Source organism: Hippocampus comes, unplaced genomic scaffold (genome assembly GCF_001891065.2).
Source record: "Hippocampus comes isolate QL1 unplaced genomic scaffold, H_comes_QL1_v1.1 scaffold120, whole genome shotgun sequence".
NCBI lineage: Eukaryota > Metazoa > Chordata > Actinopteri > Syngnathiformes > Syngnathidae > Hippocampus > Hippocampus comes.
Window position 1 is genome coordinate 164,635 of NW_017805781.1, and position 23,050 is coordinate 187,684.

General features: G+C 41.3%; 1 protein-coding gene and 1 pseudogene across 2 annotated transcripts in view; one reads left to right on the forward strand and one right to left on the reverse strand.

The window, feature by feature from the left end:
* Window positions 1-659: 659 nt before the first annotated feature.
* On the reverse strand, window positions 660-2,480 carry LOC109524785 (piggyBac transposable element-derived protein 4-like; annotated as a pseudogene).
* An 11,943-nt stretch (window positions 2,481-14,423) lies between these two features.
* Window positions 14,424-23,050, forward strand: part of ca10a (carbonic anhydrase Xa) — a 58,438-nt gene continuing 49,811 nt past the window's right edge. Inside the window, exon 1 of one of the 2 annotated variants that reach the window (XM_019884904.1) lies at window positions 14,424-15,130. In XM_019884904.1, the coding sequence (XP_019740463.1) occupies window positions 15,070-15,130 (61 nt within the window). In that variant the 5' untranslated portion in view covers window positions 14,424-15,069. The remainder of the gene's footprint in view (window positions 15,131-23,050) is intronic. The other variant, XM_019884903.1, reaches the window with a different exon arrangement.

Consider the following 23,050-nt stretch of genomic DNA (forward strand, 5'->3'; position numbering starts at 1 on the left):
AAAAATATCCTTCAACTCGTAATTTTTACAGAAACCGTAGATGTTTTGAGGTGTGATAACGAAGTCAATTATGAATATTTTTTTACTTTCAACCACTCAAAATGTTCAGTGGCATCCGCATCATCCATACGCATATAGGTTTTAATTATTTTATTTGTATTTTTTGCCCCCTATGGACAATGAAAGCAGTACTGTGCTCTGACAACTTATGCCCTCTATGGACAATGAAAGCAGTACTGTGCTCTGACAACAATATATATGTATATATTGAAAACCTGAATTGGAAAATTTAATATCACACAATTAGAGCCTTGAAAAGGTCATTGAGTTATCACAAAAAAATAAAAATATGCATGCCTATTTTTGGCAATGGCCGTTTTTGTGAAAATACCCCTCAACGCGCAATTTTTACAAAAATTGTGGATGTTTTGAGGTGTGATAACTAAGTCATTTATGAATATTTTTTTACTTTCAACCACTCAAAATGTTAAGTGGCATCAGCACCATCCATACACATATAAGTTTGAAAAGGAAAGTCACAACAACTATGTAGAATTTATAACAGAATTTATATAAAGTAATAACCCACCACCAAATACTGAACAAGAACAAACACTTTTTAGAACAAGAACAACAACATTTTTCAGAACATACAAGAACAGACACTTTTTCAAACAAGAACAAAAAACACTTTTCAGAACTTTTTTTTACCATTTTTACAAACGTTCTTCATATGCTTTCGGCACATTGGGGTCCTACAATTGTTACATACATTTGATGCAATGCTTTTCTCTGTGCAGAGGCCACATTGCCTTCGCTTGACTGGAGGCTTTGTGGCCTCATGTTGCTGCCCTGCAGCCTGCATCTCTCCTGCAGCAGTCTCTGGCCTTCGACGCTGAACCTCTGGCATGATTAGTGAATTGCCAACCTCCTCGAGGAAGAGCCTTCGTTTATACAATTTATTGGCATTCCAACTTTCGTTCACAGCGATGTACAGAATAAATGCATTGAATGCTGAAATGTCCAACATGTGAAAAAACAAGCACATTGGCCACCGTTGTGCTCGCCGGCGTGTGGAATATGTTCCACATGCCTGCAAACAGACACACACAGACAAAACATCAGATGACATAATTGACAAGACAGCTTTGATAAACACTTTGTGACAATGACACAACTTGTGCTTACCTGGTCCAAGTGGTCCACTGCTCCCTTGGATTTATTATAATCCATGATCATTTGTGGCTTTCTCTTGCCCCCGTCCTCCACTTTTGGCTCTTTGTGTAATGTGCTGAGCACCAGCACATTCTTCCCTTTTTTGGGAACGTAGGATACCACAGCCAGGTCCTTGGTGAAGCCGAAAACGCTTGAAAGGGGCTGCCTTCCTGTAATTTGGGTTATTTTTGCAGGGAGCTCTGGCTTGTTCCTCCTTATTGTACCCAAAATGAAGTTTCTTTTTTTTTAAGTTCTTGTGCAAGCAATATGGAGGTGAAGAAATTGTCAGTGGTCACTGTGTGTCCTTCCAGGGAGTCCGTGAGCCTCAGCACCACGCGCATTCCAACGTTGGCTTCACGCGTGCTCCCTGGAGGCTTGCCAGTGTAAACCTCAAGCTTTGAGGTGTATGACGTTTGGGCGTCACACAGTGCCCAAATCTTGATGCCATACTTGGCAGGTTTTGCCGGCATGTACTGTTTGAAACTGCAGCGTCCTCTGAATGCAATCAGCTGCTCGTCCACACAGACGCCACGTCCAAAATTGAACATTTTTTGCAGCCGGAAATTCCAGCTGTTCCAGAGCTACGAAATTGGCGACAGCTTGTTGGCATGATGCCGCTGTGGTCTTCTGATCTTATCATCAAACCGGAGCGTTCTGTTTATCTCCATAAACCGCCGATGCGCCATTGCGTCGGCGAACAGCAGACGCCCGGTCTTCGCGCCCCACAAGCTACTTGTGGCTTCGTGCCTGGATCTGTACATCCCTGCCAGGATCAGCAGCCCGATGTACCCGCGCAGCTCTTGTGGGGTGAGGGGGGACCACTTTTCGAATGTCCGGAGGCCTTGTAGATTGGTCATTCCGACGATATGTTCTATTATTTCGTCATCCATGAATAATCCAAACGCCGACTCGGGGCTGCTGATCCTGGCGAACGCGTATAACGTGGGGCCGGGCGTGGGTATTCGCGGCGGGACGTAATGCCGAGCGACCTCATGTGTCGGATGCCACATTACTTTTCTGTTTTTTGAGCTCCATACCGTGGCGCCCGATCCCTCCTGGTCCTCCTGCTCGACCGCTCCCGCAGGATCATCGGAGGATTCCTCCTCTTCCGAATCGGAGCTGTCCTCCTCGGTATGGTAGTCGGCGTCATCAGGCGAAAATTCACCCGATGACTCGTTTTCGGAAGTCTCCGATTCGGAATCATCGTCGTTTTCCGTGGCCCAAATAGCCTGTAGCACCTCCTCTCTGCTAAACTTCTTTTCCATGGTTCTCTCTGCAGCGTCCAACTCACTCTAGTGGTTGTGGCGGTTCCTCGAATACAAAATACCACCACCTCGCCGCCTTGACCAATCGCGCGCTAATATTTTCAAATCATAATCCAAACACGAAACGGACCAATCAGAGTGGATATTCAAAAAGGTACATCCAATCACTGTGCACAACATCCGTTTGGAAATAAAGACGCTCACACGAATGCGTACAAAATTCAAAACATAACTTTATTTTTTGCAAAAGAAAAAAAAAGTTGTTTCTGGAGCTCCCCACCAAGCCCTACTAAAAATCCCGACCGAAAATATCCGTGCATGTAGCAAGTTTGCATCGGATTGAAGCCGTTTGAAAATAGACCGAAATCGACTCCACCCCCCACCCACCGCGTTCCCCAATCGCGGGGGGGAATTCAAACGCGAGGCGGACCAATCATAGAGGAGATTCAAAAAAACGTAACGCATTCGCTGTGCAGGAAACAGAGACGCAAATGCCTATTGCGTAGACGTGCGACATTCAAAATATACTACTTTTATTTTTTGCAAAAGAAAAAAAAGTTATGTCTGGATGTCCCCACCAAGCCGTACTAACAATCCTGACCGGAAATGTCCATGCATCAAAGCATGTTTGCATTGGTTTGACGCCACCTCAAAACGGGGAAGTTCATTTGCGATCCTCGGGCGCCACCTAGTGCTGAAGAGAATTAAATGATCTCAACACAAAAATTTGGCATGCATACATCTGTACAAGCGAAAACAAAGCAATTGACGTGAAAATCGCGTGAAATGCATGTTTGAACATTCGGATTACAACGCATTCAAAAATGTGAATTATAATGGGTGTTTATGGTACAGAAACAGTAGATTTATGTTTGTTGAAATATCAAATATCAGATCTTTATGCTGCAATGCCAGAAAATTATCAGCAGGGTGGGATTATGAAATTTAGGACATTTTAGACACCCCCTTTAAATTTCAGCTCTCCAAATGTTTTATTTCAATGCTTTGTCCTTGATTTACGGACGAAAGAAAAAAAATCTACTGGATCAGTAGCCAGGATGCATTTTTGTAAAGAAATCGTCAGTTTAAAATTAAATTAATATTTGTATAAAATTACCCTCATGAAAATGTTTCTATAGACTATATATACTTTGCTATACACCAAATGCATAGTGTGGATTTCACAAATAAAATATGTTGATGATATAAAAATGGAAACAATTGTTTTGTTTTTGGTTTTTTTTTTTGTTTGTTTTTTTTTTTGTTAAGTGAGATGTAGTCAGTAAAAATATCCATTATCTGAATACATGCTTTCGAAATCTCAAACATTCAGTAGCTGCAGCCCGGCAGTCAACCACCCTATTATACAGTATTATTATATTTTTGTTAACCTAGCTTCAGGTCCTTGGGATTAACCGCAAAGAATTACTCCTTAAAATGACTAATTTGCCCTTCAAATGAAGTCCTTTATTAAGTTTTAAGTGTTCTTAAAAAAGTGATTTCAAGCCTTGAGATACGTACGTATATGTTATGTATATGCATGCATATATATGCAATGCATATCTAGTCTTGTTAAAAAAATTAATCTTAATTAGAGGCTTTGTAATTCACTTTTTGCTTTGTTCAAATGTATTTTTTGGGACAACTGAAACAAAACAAAAAAAAAAGATGTGACTATTTTTAACTCTGAAAATATGCATTGAATTGCATTTCCCAACTAAACAGAAAGAAAACCATCCCCGGGCCAGAATGGAACAGACCAACAATAAACTGCCCTTTGAGGATTTTTTTTCTTTTTTTTTTTTTCAGAACAGCATTGTCTCCAAATAGTTTCTTAATTGAAAAGATTCTATCACCTTTGACCTGCAGGCACGTTTTCTAAGACAGGAATATTGAAGTCACAATTTGTTGATTTCACAAGGCTTACTTTTTAATGCAAATATTACAGCAGTGCTATTAAAACAGAACAACTGAAAAAAACTGAGAAAAAAATTTATCTTACCGAAAAAAAAAAAATATTCCCAGTTTCCTTATTGTGCTTGTCTAGCATTGTGGGCACCAATGTGCAAGCATCCTTGTCATTTTGGAATTCGTCAAGTGCACAAGCGTGAAATATGCTGACAACTCTCCTGTGGGGACAACACCTGAGGGTCACGCACGTAGCTCAAGGAGACACATCATATCTACTGACTCTTCATGTCTATGGTACCGCAGGATTGAAGCGCTACGGTAGAATGCAAATTTGTTTTTGCATAATTTGCATGAAACCACACTTTAATCAAGGCTTCAATCAGGTCCTTGAAATGAAATTTGCTTCCCATTCATTCAAGCATTGCGGTTTTATCTGACTCATGTGTTTTAGTAGCGCGGCAAGCCGAGCACTAACGTGTCCCGGGAAATCGCACACCGACAAAAGTTCTCAGTCAATTAAAATTTGTTTTAATTGACTCCCATTTTACACACACACACACACACACACACACACACACACACACACACACACACACACACACACACACAAAGTAACTGTGACTAACGACAGTTTTGGGAAAGCTGAGTTCAATTTGACAGGCAACACCCTCGCACCACATTGGTTGAATCGAGACATTAAAATAAATAGAATCTGTCAGACAAAGTGAAGTAAGCTCCAAGATCTCAAGAACCTAACGCTTCAGACCACGATCTGAAGAAATTCAAGAAGAAATTAGGAAAAAAGGTTATTGAAATCAGAAAGGGGACAAATATTGCTTCACAGCACTGTGTGTGTGTGTGTGTGTGTGTGTGTGTGTGTGTGTGTGTGTGTGTGTGTGTGTGTGTGTGTACATACATTAGCCAATATACATGAAACTTGGGCTGTACCATCTCAACACTTGGGACAACAAGGAAAAAAATCGACATACTATATGACGGTGGTGTTGCGGGAGCCATCTAATTTTGCGTTTCATAATTCCTAAGGATGCATTTTGTGTATTGTGTTGTGTATTTCACCTAGCTCTAAAAAAAACTGGGAATTGGGAGTCTGCCATTTGGACTTGATTTTGAAATTAGGTGCATCTACATCATGGGTGTCAAACCCATTTTCGTTGCGGGCCACATTTTAGTTACCATTTCCCTTGGAGGGCCATGATGACTAAAATCGTATTAAGAAGTCAAGAATAATGATTTATTCAACTATTTAGTTATTTAATGAGGTGTCTGGCAACAAGAAATTGCTTTCAATATCTCTTATTGCATATGAGAATTTTAAATTTTGTTACATATTTTAGCAAGCATCAAGGAAGTTGCCATGTTTGATTTGCTTTTGCGGGCCACATAAAATGATGTGGCGGGCCAGATCTGACCCCCGGGCCTTGACTTTGACACCTGTGATCTACATCATGTGATATACATATATATATATATATAGATGGGGTTTATTCATCCATTTATCACAGTAGTTGCGATTATTTTAACACTAATTCAAGCAACGGCTTATTAAAATAAGTAAAAAAAAATAGCTTGGAAAAAGTTCTCCCTTTTCAGACAACCTTTGGGGGTTGACGCCATTTTCAAGTGCTTGTACGCAGCCAGAGAGAGCGCCGTGAGCAAGAGTAAAAAAAATAAAAAAGAAAAAGAAACAGAAGGAGAGCGCAACAAGCCCCCAGCAGCAGTGGCCACTCAGATGATTTTACTTTAATTTTCGGAACAATCTCAATGTGCGATGGGTGCAACAAGTTACAGTGGTGTTCTACGAAGTGACTCTTTAACATTGGCAGTACTGCATTTTTGTCATATATTAGTCGCAGTTTTCTGTTTCAGTGGCATTGTTTGAGGTGCAATATACACACGAATTACGTTGCATATATATATATAGAGAGAGAGAGAGAGAGAGAGAGAGAGAGACAGAGAGACAGACTGGTTAGCACGTCTGCCTCACAATGCAGAGGTGCAGGGTTCAATTCCGGCTCTGGCATTTCTGTGTGGAGTTTGCATGTGCCTGCGTGGGTTTTCTCCGGGTACTCCGGTTTCCTCCCACATTCCAAAACCATGCGTGGCAGGTTAATGGAACACTAATAATTGTCCCTAGGGTTGATTGTGAGCGCGGATGTTTGTTTATCTCTGTGTGCCCTGCGATTGGCTGGCAACCAGTCCAGGGTGTCCCCCACCTACTTCCCGAAGACATCTGGGATAGGCCCCAGCTACCCTCGTGAGGAGAAGCGAATTAGAAAATAGATGGTTCTGTTATAAAAATCTGAATATGACCATCTTCTGATTTTTGCGCATGTTTACATGGCTTTTCAAAACCCCTATATTGCCACCATTCAGGTTTTAAAAAGGGTTATTTACTGCACGTAAACAGCGTTGAAGTAAAATGTTGCTATTGCATAGCATTAATGGTGTGATCGTGCATTGGTTTTCATGGTTCTGCGGCAGCCAGATGCAAAGTAGTTCCCAATCACCCTCGCAACTAACATAGCTAAAATGATTACAAAACATATTTGAAGTAATGTCATAATCTCGGCTGCATTTTTGTCATTAGATGCAGTTAGAAATTGCGTGACAGGATCCATTTAAAACTCGAGCCTTGGTCTTGCTCATGAGACTTTTGCTGTTTCGGGCTCTATTTTTGACAAATGTATACCTACTAGCGATGTAACAACCACAATATTGCAATATTAAAATTATTACGATATCGTCGTCGTCATGTTACAAAATGAAAAGCCCACCAAAACATGACTTTTCATCCGCTTCAGCTAAACATAACATTTTGAACTACATCGACCACGAGCCAATCGGAGCACAAGAAGTCGAGCGTTTCTGTATTTCTTTGTCACTGCTGTTAGGCACAAAACACAATCCGGGTATCTCAAAAAAATGAGCTTTTTTTTTCTTTCTTTTTTACACAATATCGTGTGCTTTTTTTTTTTTTTATACCGCCAAGCTCGCCGCAATATCCCGCTAATTATCCTATCGTGCAGTTCATATCGTGATCTCGTATTGTGACGTTTGCTTATCATTACATCCGTAATACTACTTCCTGATGCAGGTAAAACAAGTGTAAATGACACCACATGTAAGCATATGCAAATGAAGTGAAAAAAAAAAGCAGGACACCAAATATGTCAGCACATTTGTGGAAATTTGACTGATATGCAATCAGTAGGCTGCTACAGCACATCATGATCAATAAAACGTACACCATTCCTTCCGTTCTTGTTACATAAATATGGATATGATACATAGGAGATAATTTAACACAATTTTATGGAGTTTTCGATTATTTTTGATACAAAACCTGTTTAAAAAAAAAGAAATTGAATGTTTATGGGTTTTTTTTTTTTTGTTATGAAATATTCACATTTCAAATCTCAAATAGCCAAACAAACATTTACAAATAACCACTTGAATATAGAGCATTTTTAGCAGCATTTTTACTATGGAAAAAAAAAATACTTTCACAACTAAATGTTACCATTGATTTGTATGAGAGGGCCAGTTTTCGGCATTGTCATGTCATAGACGACTTGGCTACAGTCTTTCTTGCAACTGGCTTTAACTCGGGGTGGCTAACCCAAGTATTCGTCTGAGTTGATCCGACAACTTTAAATTCCCGTTTTGCAAATCTTACGTCCTATAAATTGTGGGCTTCGGTCATTAGCTTCAGTCAATAGAAAATATTTGATTTTTTTTTTTTTTCCCCCTCAATGCAAAATTGTATCGTTTTGAGCGTCGCTTGTGAGCAGGATTATGCATAGACAACATTTTATAATTTACAGCTAATTTACAGGAGGTGGGGTGACGTGTGATTACGCAGAAGCTCCATATCCGATATATGGCAAACCTCTAGGATGAATGGCGTTTGTGTTGGTACCATTAAGTTTGGATATATAAACAGATTGAAACCGATTCAGCCCACGTCGTAGAATCTATTTTAATTCATCTCCTCAGTATAAATCTTCATCAGTTCATGAACTTAATACTTGGCATTTGTCTTTTATTACCAAATCTGAGAGGCAAAAGACTGTTAGCTGTTGTTACCCCTGGTTTCCTACTTTTACAGCTTTCTTCAATTGTTATTATTATTTAGACTTCCTGTATGGATACTAGTGATGTAATACTGGTTTAAAGGGCTTAGTGAGATGGAGGTGGAAGCAATGAATTGGTTTGACCTTGGGTGCCTGATCAACTACACCATTGGTCTCCAAACTTTTATGCTCCACAGAGCGGTTCGCATGCAAGTACACGCTTTTCGCAGACCAGCAACCATTTGCCAACGGTGGGGGAAGTTTGTGCTGTTAAAGAAAATAAAAAGTGATTTTTAATCACAACTATTTTTAAATTGCCAGTTTTGAAGAATCTGGACCGAAATGTAAGGTAACTAGAGAGTACTTCAACATTTTATTAACCTATTAAGTATATTTTTCAAATCAAAATGAAAAAGCTGATGAAAATAAAAAAAACAATCCAACAAATTTAGAACAATATAAAATAACGGTGAACGACTAAAATGGATCCCTCAGGAATAATCAGTACGCCTTGAAATGTCAACATTATGATTTTTATAATTTCCAACTGCACATGGTGCTATTTGCAAATGTGCATCATCAAAACATGACCCAATCGATTGCTGGATTCGTCCAGCTAGTTCGCACCGGTTTTCACTTCATCACTCGGGTGGTACCATATTTTCTGCACTATAAGGCGCACTTAAAAGCATTCAACTTTCTCAAAAGCCGACTGTGCGCCTTATAATCCGATGCGCTTTATATATGGATCAATATTCTGATTTCTTAGACGTAGTATTTTAAATGTTCTATGAATCGCTTTGTTACAGCTGCAGCGGTTGTGAAAGCTCTATATAAATAAAGCTGTGTTGCGTTGTATTGTATTCCCTTTAGAATAGCACCATCTAGTGGCTGAATAATGCAACCGCAGCTACTATTGTGGCTTCTATTCTATGCACCTTATAATGCGGTGCGCCCTATACATCAAAACAATTTGAAAATAGGCGATTCATTGAAGGTGCACCTCACACTCCGAAGCGCCGTATAGTGCACAAAATACGGTACTTATTTAAATGGTTCAAAAGGAATGTCGTGTTGCCCGTTTTAGAAGACATACCTGACAAGGGCTTCATTTACCGGTAGTGAGGAACGTCGCTTGTCAAACGAGCTTAATCTTTGGAAGATAATGCCAAGTCATGGCTGCCCATCACCTGCATGTTTCGCAACAGTTAGTCATCGTTAACGTACTACTTTCGTTTTGCTTCGTCGCCTCGCAAACGAAAGTAGAGCAGGAAATGGTCTACTCTTATTGGTTGCCGTCACACACGTGATCTTAGAAGCCCATTCCTACGTATATATTCCCCTTGGAAGATAATCAAAGCATTTGGAGATTGACATCTATGCGGACCGGTGTTTGGGGACCACTGGTCTACAGCAATGCATATGGAACTAGTACAAATTGCTGATGTGCTGAGCTATTTAAATGAGTTTTGTTTTGTTGGTTTTACCTCTTACTTTGCAATCTGGATGATGTGAATGTCCGTTTCCATCAAGAAAAGGGCAAATTGTTCAAATGAATCATGACGTTCGTATAAGGCTCTTTTCCTGGTCTGAATGATATTGAACTAGTCATGCATGTCTTTTCCTGCTTCTGAATCGGTACTGCGTGTTACTGTATGTACAAAAGATTTTATCATCCTTTTGTTCTTTTTCCTGGATACTAACACGGGTCTTTTTCTTTAAAGTTGTTCCTCCTTGAGTTACATTGAAACATTGTGGTGCTACACATATATATCTATATATATATCTATATATATATCTATATATATATATAGATATATATATATATATAGATATATATATAGATATAGATATATATGATAAAATATTGAGTTGATGGGATCATTCCTATTAAAAAAATAAATAAAAAATAAATACATAAATGTAAGTTGAAAAGTGTGTGGTGTAAAAACTATATTTTGGATACAAATGTTCAAATTATAATGTGCATATACAACATGAGGTACATAATTAAATCGGAGTTTAAAGTTTGTATGTCTTTTTGATAGTGGTTATTTCTTTTTTTTCTTCTGAATTTGTGTTGTGATTTAAGCCTTGTGAGGTTGTGTAAATAAAACGTGTGGAAGGGTCATCCTCGGTTGCAATTGATGTTTTCGGGTATTGCAAACTGTTTTTTCGCATGGATGTTTATGTTGTGTTTTTTTTTTTTTCTTGAGGAAGATTTGCCTTTTACATGGATTAAAATGCCGAATGACAATGAATTCCATGTGTGCGTGTTTTAAATGTTCGCATGATATTAAGACGGTGAATGTTTTCCAACAATTTTTGCTGTGCTGCTGTTGGCATTAAAAAAAAAAAAAAAAAAAAACAATTTGAATGACTCAAACACTATCACATTCGACACTCTCACAAATGCAGTTCCAGACAGAAAAAATTTTTGGAACCCTCGGTTAATAAAATAATTTAATGATACCTGTACATACGGTACATATACATATCGTCCCCTCCAAAAGCATTGGAATGGAAATTTGAGTTTCAGACTAAAAAGATGAATCTGAGACAAAAGTTCACACGTCCAGCTTTGATTTCATGGTTTTGACGTTCAAATATGTTCATTTAAAAAAAAAAACACTCAGGACAGAGCACCTTTTGTCTGAACCGACCCTCTTTATGTGAACGAAAGTATTGCAGCATTTGACCGACGGGTGCTTCGAGTTGCCTTTTAGATCAGTTGCTTCAACATTAAGTAGTCCTAATTTTTGGCTTTGGGTTTTCACCTGTAAAATCTGCTTTTGCTGTTAAGCCAACACAAGAGAGACTAAAAAGACCAGAGAGCTGTCTATGGGAGACAATCAAACCATTTTGAAGCTAGGAGAGGAGGGAAAATTGATCTGAGCTGTTGCACAACTTTCAGACAAAGCCAATACTGCTGATCAATAGACATTGAGCAGGTTGGCCAAAGGAATCAACAGTACAGCGGTACCTCTACTTACGAACGTCTCTTCATACGAAATTTTCAAGTTACGAAACGCCTCAACAGGAAAATATTGCCTCTTGTTATTAATTACAGAAATTTCAAGATACGAAGGGTAAAAATACAATATGGGCCCCTACTCGCAGCTCCGAGTTTCCTGAATGCAACATACTTCGTGCTGCTCTGCAAAAACCACTTCTGAGAGAGAACATGGACTAAAGAGGGTGGGGGGGGGGGGGTGATAAGGACACAGTTACAAGTTGTCAACGGCAAACTCTTTTTCTTTGATGAATTGACAGTCTGCACGTCGAAAATAAATTCCACAAAGGAATGTTTTGTGATATTTGTGGAGTAACTAGAGTCTGACTGATTACTTGACTGGCTAAACTAACGTGTTCGATTAGTCCAGGGGTGTCAAACTCATTTCACATTGTGGGCCAGATACGGCCTCGGTAGATGTCAAGTGGGCCGGACCGTTAAAATTATACCATACTCTGCTATAAATAACCAAGATAACATGTCTTTCCTTTATTTTGGTCTAAAGAAGGACAAAACGTTAGGAAAATGTTGAAATTTAATGAACATATATTTTACAAAACATTTCATGAAGCACCTTAGATTTCCTTAGACAAATGTGCAATTTACTTTTATCATTCACACATATGCATTCCAACTGGTCCCACTGATTGTACAAAGGCACAAAACTTAAACAAGTGTTGGTATTGAAAAATATCGTAATGCGCTTTTAGATTAAACGAGATTTATAAAGAAAGGAATTTTTAAACCATTTACACACGAGCATATAAAATCTAAATTTAATCTCCGCCTACACCTTACAAACTAAGGAGAGTGCTATTAAATGTGTAGAGAATCAAATACTGTATTCACATGTCCTTGATAGTGTCTGCTGTGTTGGGTCTGTCTCAGTGACAGACTGAGGCTGCTGTTGTCTTCTACTCTGATCAAAACAGTGTGTCCCCTAGCGGATACTCCATGGATTGTATCTTATTAAAAATATTCATTCCATGTCTTTTATGCATTTTTTTCACTTTTAAATTATCCTGCGGGCCTGATCGAACCTCCTTGGGGGCCGGTTCCGGCCCGCGGGCTGTATGTTTGACACCCCTGGATTAGATGTTACTCAAAAACGTGCACAATTTGGAGTAACGTGTTATGAGTTACCGTTCACGGTCATCAGCTACAGTGGTACTGTACTTACGAAATTAATTGGTTCCCTAAAGAAATTTCTGAACGAGAAAATTTTGAAAATAAAGATGCGTTTTCCATGTAAATGCCCCAATCCGTTCCAAGCCCCACCCCATATTCAGACATAAATGTTTTATTAATCATAAAAAGGCATCAAAATATGTAACAAATACATGTTCCAATTAGATTATTACACAATAAATGACAGTTGTGCATTGTACAAAAAACAACTGTATAAAAAGCAAGCTTGTGTCTTGCGCCTGTAATGGGCAGCATTTTCACAGCCCCGCTTTGTTCAGCGGAGAGATCGGTGCTGTTGAACGGTCTGCGGCTGGATGGATGCAAGGCTTGAGGAGCCGACAATGAGAAGAAAGGAGCGTTAGCGCAGAGCGCCGATGAGGATGTGGAACCAGGAGTCGCGGCTTGGAGTTGAAGCGGATTACGTGGGACAGGAGAAGTGAACTAATCTCTTTTTGTCAATGGATGCTACAGCTTCGTGTTTGCTTTCAAAACTTAGCTTGTAGCAGACATGCACATTTTCAGCATGATGTCTCTGATCCACTGGTAAAAGGACACTTTGATCCTCTCCTCTTTCATCTATAACTGCTTCAGACAACAAAGTGTATGCAGGAAAGTGGTGAAGATAGGACACAGACAGTTGTGCAATGTGTTGTGTTGTGTTATTTTTGTTATTTTGACTTCAAGATGGCGCCGCGAGAGTGGGTGCCTTTCCAGCAGCTCCTATATTTTGTTGTTCTACTTCTTCCTTTCATAACTTTGCTGCTGTGAATTGGGAATTTCTCCATTGCGAGACTAATAAAGGTTTTCTTATCTTATCTAAGTAGAGGTTTTTTTTTAAATTGTATGACGTACTATCACAACAGTCACACGGCGACTACTGAGCGAACTCAATTTCCCACAACACTGATTAGGCAAGCAATGTAATGTGATCGTCTGCAGCCAGGGATGGCCAAGTGGGCGTGTCATAACTAATTGACTTGAGTCGGGTCTGTCTTAACGTCCATGGCAGAGGCTCCGTCGAACCCCTGAGACCCATTCACCGAACCCCTGGGGTTCGATCGAACCCAGGTTAAAAACAGATATATATATATATACATTTTTTTTTTAACTTTCCTGCCTGCTCCACACTCCTGTCCAGTTGTTGGCGGTAGTGCATCATAAATTTGTTTACCAAATGCCAAATACATTTTACAAGAACAAAACATGGGTTTTTTAGATGAAGATTAAACTATTCTGAACCTGTGCCTGTTAAATTTTTGCTTTGCTTCCACTCATGAAACGTAATAGACATTTTTCACAAGTCTGGAAGTTTTTTTTTTTTTTTTTTTAATCTTTTGACAAAAAAAAAACAAGGTAAATCTTTTCCTCCTTTGGGCATCGAGATCATATTTTAAATGAAAAACCAGCGACTGATGAAATAATATTTCACAAGCTAATGTTTGGTTTACACTATCTTATTTTCATTTTGTTGACCTGCAATGATTTGAGATCTACAGCAGAGATTATTATTGAGTGACCACCACAGTGTCAACGCGGTTTGTGTCGATATACTCGTTGAGGTATCATCAACCCATCACGATTTGTACCTCCTTCTGCGTCGAACGTGCAATTAGAGTGATGAGACGCACCCATTGTATACTCGTCCTCAACGAGCTCAGGCTCGTTCTCGTCGAGTTGTATCTCTGCTTGCGCACGCATCCGGTGCATCGCATTTCACTGCATCCTGCTGTTTTGTCATGCATGTTGGGTGACGGCGACATCGATGTTGCTGTCTGTTATTCAACTTCGCCTTCTCAGGTCGTCAGAAAATTACTAAGATACATCCCCAAACACATTTATTCAAAGTAATTTTCCCACTTAGTTGCGATGGACGTCGTGCTGTCCGTCTGTCGGTGCCACTCAAACGTATGCGACATCGCTTTTATTTTGACAACGCGAATAGGAAGTGAATAGGTCGCCTATCCATACTTGACGTTGGTGATTTGCTACAGGAAAGACTTATGAGAGATAAATATTGTCATTACATTCGAGTTTTCAGACTTCTCCAAGTAACCCGATCCTTCCACCGTTAAGTTTTTTTCTGCCTTCACATCGTTTACCGAATAGGGTGACATAACACAACACGGCCGTGTTCAATTGGCAGCTGGATGGATGTGCTGAGGAAACCATGAACAGTGGATCCGTGTTTTTTTTTTTTTTTTGCTTGGAATTTCCTCCTCGCTTTGGTGATTATTTAATACCGACAATGCGTCAGGTTTATCACGGCTTTTGATGACCCACTTCATATGATGCGGAATACATTGTATGGGATTTACGGCACGATTCAGCCTCGGAGGAAAGAACGTCTGGGATCTTTCTAGTGAACGTGTAATGAAGATAAAAGATGGACATATACGGGGGATTATTAATTATTTTCCCTGCCAGTTTTATTGCCTGCATAACAGGTGAGTCATTCATGTGTTCGTGGCTCTTGTGCTCCTGCTCTTCATGATGAAATGAACACTCTTCTATAAAAAAAAAAATAAATGATGGACTATAGGGGGTGTTATTTCTTGAAATGTCAAAATATCTGCATATCAATATACATAATAAATAGCGGGGGGGGGGGTCGCATTTGTATTAAATAAGGTCTGCACATCGATTGTGAAGAATTTCCTGCAATGTCTGCCTGTGTGCATTGGGACTGGCCTGACCGCAGTTCAAATCTGTTGGCGCTAAACCTCAGCCTGGGCTCAGATGATAATGGGGACGAGGGTGTTGTAATATTCCCACCCCCACCCCCACCCCATCCGTCGCCCCCATTTTCGCCGGTGTTGGCAGGGTAGTTGTATCGCGTCCGGATCAGCAAACGGGATCAAAAAACAGATAACATCTAGCTATATTAACAGAGGAATAACTACACACAGCCTGTCTCGTCTGACAGTGTGGAAGAAGTGAGAGAACTTAAAATGTATTAATTAAGCAACCAAGAATCAAAGTACCCTTGATGTAATATCCAGTATACATGCAATACACTATTTGAAGAGCGCATAGCTTCTGTCATGTTCCTGTTCTTGCCCTTGCCAGCAGGTGGCAGACTGAGCGGACTTGCTGGTTGCACACTTGCTGCCAATCTTGCAATTTAGGAGCTCTGTATTTAAGGACCCACAAACTGTCAGTTGGTTGTCGGAATATTGTTTTGCTTTGCTGCTTTCCTTGCTCATAGACCTTTGCAATAGACCATCGTTTTTTGCTATTGATCTCTCGGTACCATTGGTTTCGTAAGTATGTTTTTGTGAATTGGCTTTTGCGTGCGTGTATTTGATACTTCGTTTTTCGTTTGTAGTTTCCTTCCTTGTTTTTTTACGCAAGCGCTTTTAGTTCTCGTTTAGTTTTTGTGCTCCCTGGTCCTTGTTTTGACCACCGCTTTATGTTACTATTTTGTCAGTGCGATTTTTGTACGTTAAACATTTTTGTTACGGAGTCCTTGTCTGGAGTCTACAATTTTTGGGATCCAAAACATTATTCGGTTCGACCGAAACATGACAGCTTCACACCCCCACTTGCTCTCATATCATCTCGACCACACAAAACAAATTTGCAAAACCTTTTTTTTTTCTTTTCTTTTAGACAGTGTGCCAATGTAGAAACACGTTATTTCCCAAACTTGAACTTGGCAAATGTATTCAACTTGACCCTTATTGCCGGTTTTGCTATTGCACAGTCCTCCAAAATAATTTTCCCCTCGTTAATACGTTGACCTAATAAAGTTATACTTCAGGTCAATATGTTTGCACCTTTGACTTTTTACTATTTTTGTTCGGGTTTTTTTTGCCAGTGCCTTGATTGTCTTCAAGGCTGTTGAACCTTCCAAGTAGTTTTTCAACATATTTTGTGTCATTTGTCACTTTGTTCCAAATCAACACCTTGGTGGTGTTTCGCGTTCATCTTGAATTTTGCTGTCATTTCCTATATGTCCAATAGTTTTTCATTGCTTGCAGCGATTTTCAAGGCAGAATCATTTTTTCACCATTGCTCGCTTTTGTGGAAACACAACCAGCAGCTGGGTTTTGCACAAATTAGTTTTTGTCAAACATTCATGAAGAATTTTGTTCCGATTTCTGCTGGACTGTTTCACTCGGTAAAGTGACGATTGTGACTTCCACGCCATTAATCCTATTGCGCTGGACTTTACTTCACAGCCCTCTGTCTTCAATGAGAAGAGTGAAAATGTCTCATCATCATCTTCAGTTACGCCCTTTTCAACATAATGTGCTTTGTGTTCGTCACGTCCTTCAGTATCGCTTCGAAGGCCATACAGTGAACCCTTATTTATCACGGGTGTTACGTTCCAAAAACCACGACAGGAGAAATCTGTAAAATAGTCAGCTTGAATTTATTTATTTTTTTGGACAAATGTAAAATAAAATGCATCAATAAATACAAATATAAATGTTGGCGGCCTGGTGTCGACTCTTTAGCGCATCCGCCTCACAGTGCAGAGGTGCAGGTTTCGATACTGGCTCCGGCCTTCCTGTGTGGAGTTCGCATGTTCTCCCTGTGCCTGCGTTGGTTTTCTCTGGGTACTCTGGTCTCCTCCCACATTCCATAAACATGCATGGCACTCTAAATTGTCCCTAGGTGCGATAGGGAGCGTGGATGGTTGCTCGTGTCTGTGTGCGCTGCAAAAGACTGGCAACCGGTTCAGGGTGTCCACCGCCTACTGCCCGAAAACAGCTGGGATAGGCTCCAGCATGCCCCGTGACCCTTGTGAGGATAAGCGGATGAATGGAAATACAATTGGACGTGGCCCCGGTAGTCCAGTGGTTAACGCGTCGACCTCACAGTGCTGAGGTCGTGAGTTCGATCCCGGCTTTGGCCTTCCTGTGTGGAGTTTGCATGTTCTTCCCGTGCCTGTGTGGGTTTTCTCCAGGTCCTCTGGTTTCCTCCCACATTCCAAAAACATGCATGCCAGGCTCATGGAACACTCTAAAATTGTGCCTTGGTATGAGTGTAATTTGGGGAATTTTTAAAAATTATTTAGATTAAAAAAAATTGTTTCATCTGCAATTCACTGATGGCACTGGCAAAGAATCTGGAGTGCCACCATTTTAAAATACGTACAATAGTTTCTGCACTTAAGACGTTGCAAAAGAATGTCCCATGCCTCCTGCCTCAGGTCTCTACGAAGGTAGACCATGATTTCCTTTTTTCAAACTCACAAACACTTGTATCTGTTTTACTGTTTTGTTCATGTTAGGGGCCGTTATGGCTGTTGCTAATCATGGCATGCGTGTGTGCGTATGTATGCGTGTGTGAATGCGCGTGCGGTAACGGGTTGATCGCGGGAGGTTCGATCTTGGGTCAAAAAAGGTTGGCCACCCTTCCTATACAGAGACGAGGGGCGGAGAATGTTGACATTGGTCTCCAGTCCCTTAGCCAATCAGGATGAAGAACACAAAGCACTGTAAAACCTCCCAAAACGGATTAAACTGCACAGAAAGAAATCCGCAAAAGAATGAAAGCCGTGAAAAGTGAACCGCGATATCGTGAGGGTTCACTGTACCCATCTACCCTGCAACGCTTTTTTACCCCGGGATAAGTTGGTCAGGGTAAATGTGTTGTCCTCAGCAACTTCATCTCGTCATCCATCATATGACCCATTGCCTTGCCTTCAGCGAGGTTACGGCTTCGCTCTATTTTACACATACTATTGTCAGATGTGATGCACTTGGAGTTGTATCTGCCAGAAAAATTTCGGTTGCTTGCACCGTGTCACTCTTGTGAAATACACAAATATCGCACTGGAATAATCGTCGGTAAATGACAATGCAAAGTGATTCCGCCCTTGACTTTGGATCAATTGGTCCTGCTGTGTTTGTGTGCGCAGATTTGGCTCCCGCATCAAGTTCTCTACTGATCATTTGAATCAACTTTCCCTAAGTGCACACATCACATTCGAATGCCACTTAGTCACATTTTACTTCATCACCAACTTGCACCCGTTGAATATCATCGGAATTTCAGTGATGCCATGTCTGCATGTCGCAGCAGCTTTTGTGTTGGTCATCATTGTCGCCACTCAGTGTGTAAATAATACAACCTGTTGCGTTTGTGAATGTGGAATTGTTTCTCGTCCCTGTGTCCCTTTTTTGCGTCTAGCTGCTTGCACAGAGAAGATCCGGTTTTCCTCACAAAGGTTGCGGGCAGAGAGAAGATATCTTGCGGAAAGGAAGAAATCTGTACGCCGATCTCAGCGTTACTCTGTTCCATTGTCCGTTGTTGTCCATCAGACACAGCTCCACATCCCCCTTGCCTCCCGCTACACCATTGCATCTTGTGCCCTCAGCCAATTCCACGTGTCTCGGCCTGCAAAAGTATCATCGAGTGATTTGAACTTCCTCAGATCTGTCATGATGTGTGAAATGTCGGCTGCGTGGAGCCATCAGACGACATTTATTTATGCTGCACGTAGGTTGGACATACAAATGGAATGCGTAATCCTTGTCATCGGAAACTTTTTGTGCATTACCTGACCGCTGTTTGCACCTGTGCCAGGGTCCGTGGTGCTCTTGAACAAACTGCACCACCGCTTACATTTAGACACTCTGTGTCCTTTTCATACATTTAAATCACAACATGTCAGCACTTATTTTTCTGGCTTGGTGGGTCCTCAGACGCTGACCCTCTCATCTTTTTGGTGTCTTTGTAGGTTTGTAGTTTTGTCTCGGGGTTGGCATAAGTATTTGCTGTATTAATTTGAGTTACGTAGACGGTGAATGGTTGAAAAGATTCAGGCAGTCTGTTTAAGACCATGGACACGAGGGATCCGTCGCTCAATGTCCCACCGGTGTTTCGACCGCATAACAGTTCCCCAATATTTGCAGTGCTTTTCGTCCATCATCTGCTGCCTCTTGCATCACCAGCAATTAACTTCTGTCGTATAAAAAAATTGTATCAGCTCTGCATATACTTGGGCATTTTTTTTACTTCAGTGTCAGATACTTCATCCTCGTCGTCTGTTTCATTTTCAGCAGGATCGTACAAACTATTGTCTTTGAGCCATTGTAGTCTTACGTGGCACAAAAACGTTGTCTCCCACAGTCTGCAGTCTACTCCAGTGGCTACCTGTCTCAAGACGGTCGCCGACTCTTGTGCTAGCCCAGGGGTGGCCAACCCGCGGCTCGCGAGCCGCATGTGGCTCTTTGGCTGGTTCAATGCGGCTCCCGGGCTTTCACACGACAATTGTCGAAAACGCCTCGGCGATAGCGCTGCCATTCATACAAGGCACTCACTACACAGAACGTACTACGTCAGCCTATCATCGCACTGTTACTTGATTGACAGTGTTTTAAGGTTTTTTTCAAATTTATTTATTTTTTTTATGTTTGGGCACTCCGGCTGTTGCTCGTCGTGTGTGTGTGTGTGTCTGCGTGTGTGTGTGTGTGTGCGCATGGCTCATTGCAGTAACACAGTAAAAAAATTGACTGGTTGGCCACCCCTGCGCTATCCATTAGCCTACTTGCTGTGATGCTCACCACACTCGTGGTACATTGCTGCTTATTTTTGGTAGTAAAGTCCTTGTATTCTTGTTGAGTCCTGGCCTCAGTCGGATTCTGGGCCCATAACCTGTTTGCAGGGTGTTTCTACACAGCAATTGTATCGTGTTTGACTATTTTCAGGCTCAAGAAACTAACAAGAAATTGTTGACAGAGGAATAACGACACACAACCTGTCTTGTCTGACAGTGTGGAACAAGTGAGAACTTACTCAAAGTCACATTGTTATGTAACAAATGTACAGTACATGCAATACAGTAGGAACACACTATTTCAGATCACACAAAAATAAATTAAAAAAAAATAAGTAATAAATATTTGAGCGCACAAATCTTAACAGCCGCACAGGGCGACAAAAATCGCTGGTAATACAGAGGAACAATGTTCTGTATTCATTGGGTTGGGCGTGGAACCTGAATAGCGTTTTTGTGTTCCACACTGAAAGTTCTAGGTGTTTTATCTACCCAAGAGTGGGGTTAAATTGTTTTACTTGTTTTGGGTTATTTTTGAGCCCCATTTTGCGTTCGTAGAGCTTGTAGACTAATAAAAGTCCTGAACCTACCGTACATGTAATTGAATCATCTGTGTTTAATCTTCAAACTGATCAACTTTCTTGTTTTTAGCAAAAAAAATCATTAACATGTTCCAAAAAAGCTGGGACGGGGTCACGTTTCTTTCTTGTTACATCACCTTTTGTTTTAACAACATTGAATTCACGTCTAGGAACTGATGACACTGATTTTTGAAGCTTTGCAATGTTTATTTTACCAAGGGAGCATGGCACAAATAACTAAGGCGATTGGGCGAAGCAAGAAAGTAGCTAGCCTCCGAAAAAGGACTAACCACTGAAAATGACTATGCAAAAAAATCAAGATTATAAGAACACCAAAAGAAAAACTCCGCCGCATCAACACTTCATTGAACAAGAGGACAGAAGCCAATCTACACGAGAACTGTAAACCAAGAAAAACGAAAACCTGTAACTACTTCTGTGGACAAAACGAGACACGAGTACTGGAATGTAGCAAAAAGCACAATGACCCTAATTCATGATGATGACAAGCAGGGGTGCGCTGGAGCCTCCTCCCATTCACTGACTGTAAAAAAAACAGATATGCCGGATTAAAACAGACGAAGGGTTGACAATGGCAAACACAGCGCAAAGCAGCCTCCAGGTCCTGGTTCACCCTCTCGGTCTGACCATTGGATTGGGGATGAAAACCAGAAGAAAGAGCCGAATGCCCTCCAGACATAAGACTTGAACTGTCTGAGACCAAGGGTGCCACGGAGGTGGAAAATGTCCCTAATCAGAAGATCAACAGTCTCCAAGGAAGAAGATAACTTGAGAAATGTGATGGAAGTGGATCCATCCATCTATTTTCTGATCCACTTAGCCTCACAAAGGTCGCGGGGCGTGCCAGAGCCTATCCCAGCTGTCTCCAGGCAGTAGGCGGGGTACATCCTGAACTGGTTGCCCGCCAATCGCAGGGCACACATAGCTCAACAACCATCCACGCTCACACTCACACCTAGGGACACTTTAGAGCAGTGGTTATTAACCTTATCGGAGGTACCGAACCCAACCAATTCATATGCACGTTCACCGAACCCTTCATTTCTAAAAAATAAAAATCTGATTCACGAAGCGTTCCTTCAGTTTTGCCGTTGCGAGATGAGAGTTGCTCAAATCATGACAAATCATGCAGATAGGATGCTGAGTCCCATCACGTTCTGTGATGCATGTGAATCCGTGTGGTACATATTCGTCCAACCACTTTGTTTTTTTTTTTTGCTCGACATTGAATGTATTAAAACATTCTAAAAAAAAAAAATCACACGACGTACTATTACGACAGTCACACGTTGACTACTGAGCGAACTAAAATTCCCGCAGCACTGATTGGACAAGCAATGAAATATGATCATCTGCAGCCAGTGATGGCCAAGCGGGCAAGTCATAACTAATTGACATGTTGAGTCGAGTGTGTCTTAACCTCAATGGCAGAGGCTCCATCGAACCCCTGAGACCGATTCACCGAACCCCTGGGGTTCGATCGAACCCAGGTTAAGAACCACTGATTTACAGTGTTCCATCAATTTACCTCGCATGTTTTTGGAATGTGGGAGGACACTGGAGTACCTGGAGATAACCCACCCAGGCACTAGGAGAACATGTGAAGTCCACACAGGAAGGCCCGAGCCGGAATCGAACCTTGCAACTGCGAGGCCGACGTGCTGGGAAGACCAGTGACGAAATCCAAATCAGTGTGGGACCGTGACCGAGAGGGAACAGGAAGCAGGTGCAAAAACCCATCGGGAGAACGATGTGACGGTTTGTTGCAGGCACTTCCAAAGCAAGCAGCGACAAATGTCCCTACTAAGTCCAGGCCACCAGAATCTCTGGGAGATGAGGCATTGGGTTCTCTTGACACCCGAGTGGCAAGCCGCCTAAGACTCATGTCCCCGCTTGAGCGCCTGGGTCGAAGGCTGACAGGAACGAACTGTGGATCTTGGTCAGCACGTCGGACTTAAAGTTCTGTGAGCCTGGTTGGTTGGAAGTGGTGAAGCTGAAACAAGTGAGAAACAGAGCCCAATATGCTGAATGGGTATTAAGTCTTTTCGCCGAGGGACTGGAGAAGTTATGGTCAGTGAAAAACGGGAAAGGCATCTTAGCACCCTCCAACCAGAGAGCAATGGCCAGCAGCTCTCTATTCCCAACATCGTAAGAGAATATACAGGGCTCCGGGTGCGTTCAATCATCCGACCCCACCCATTTGCCCATACTTGGGCGTACGATTGCGTCACTTCCGCGATGGCGTCATACTT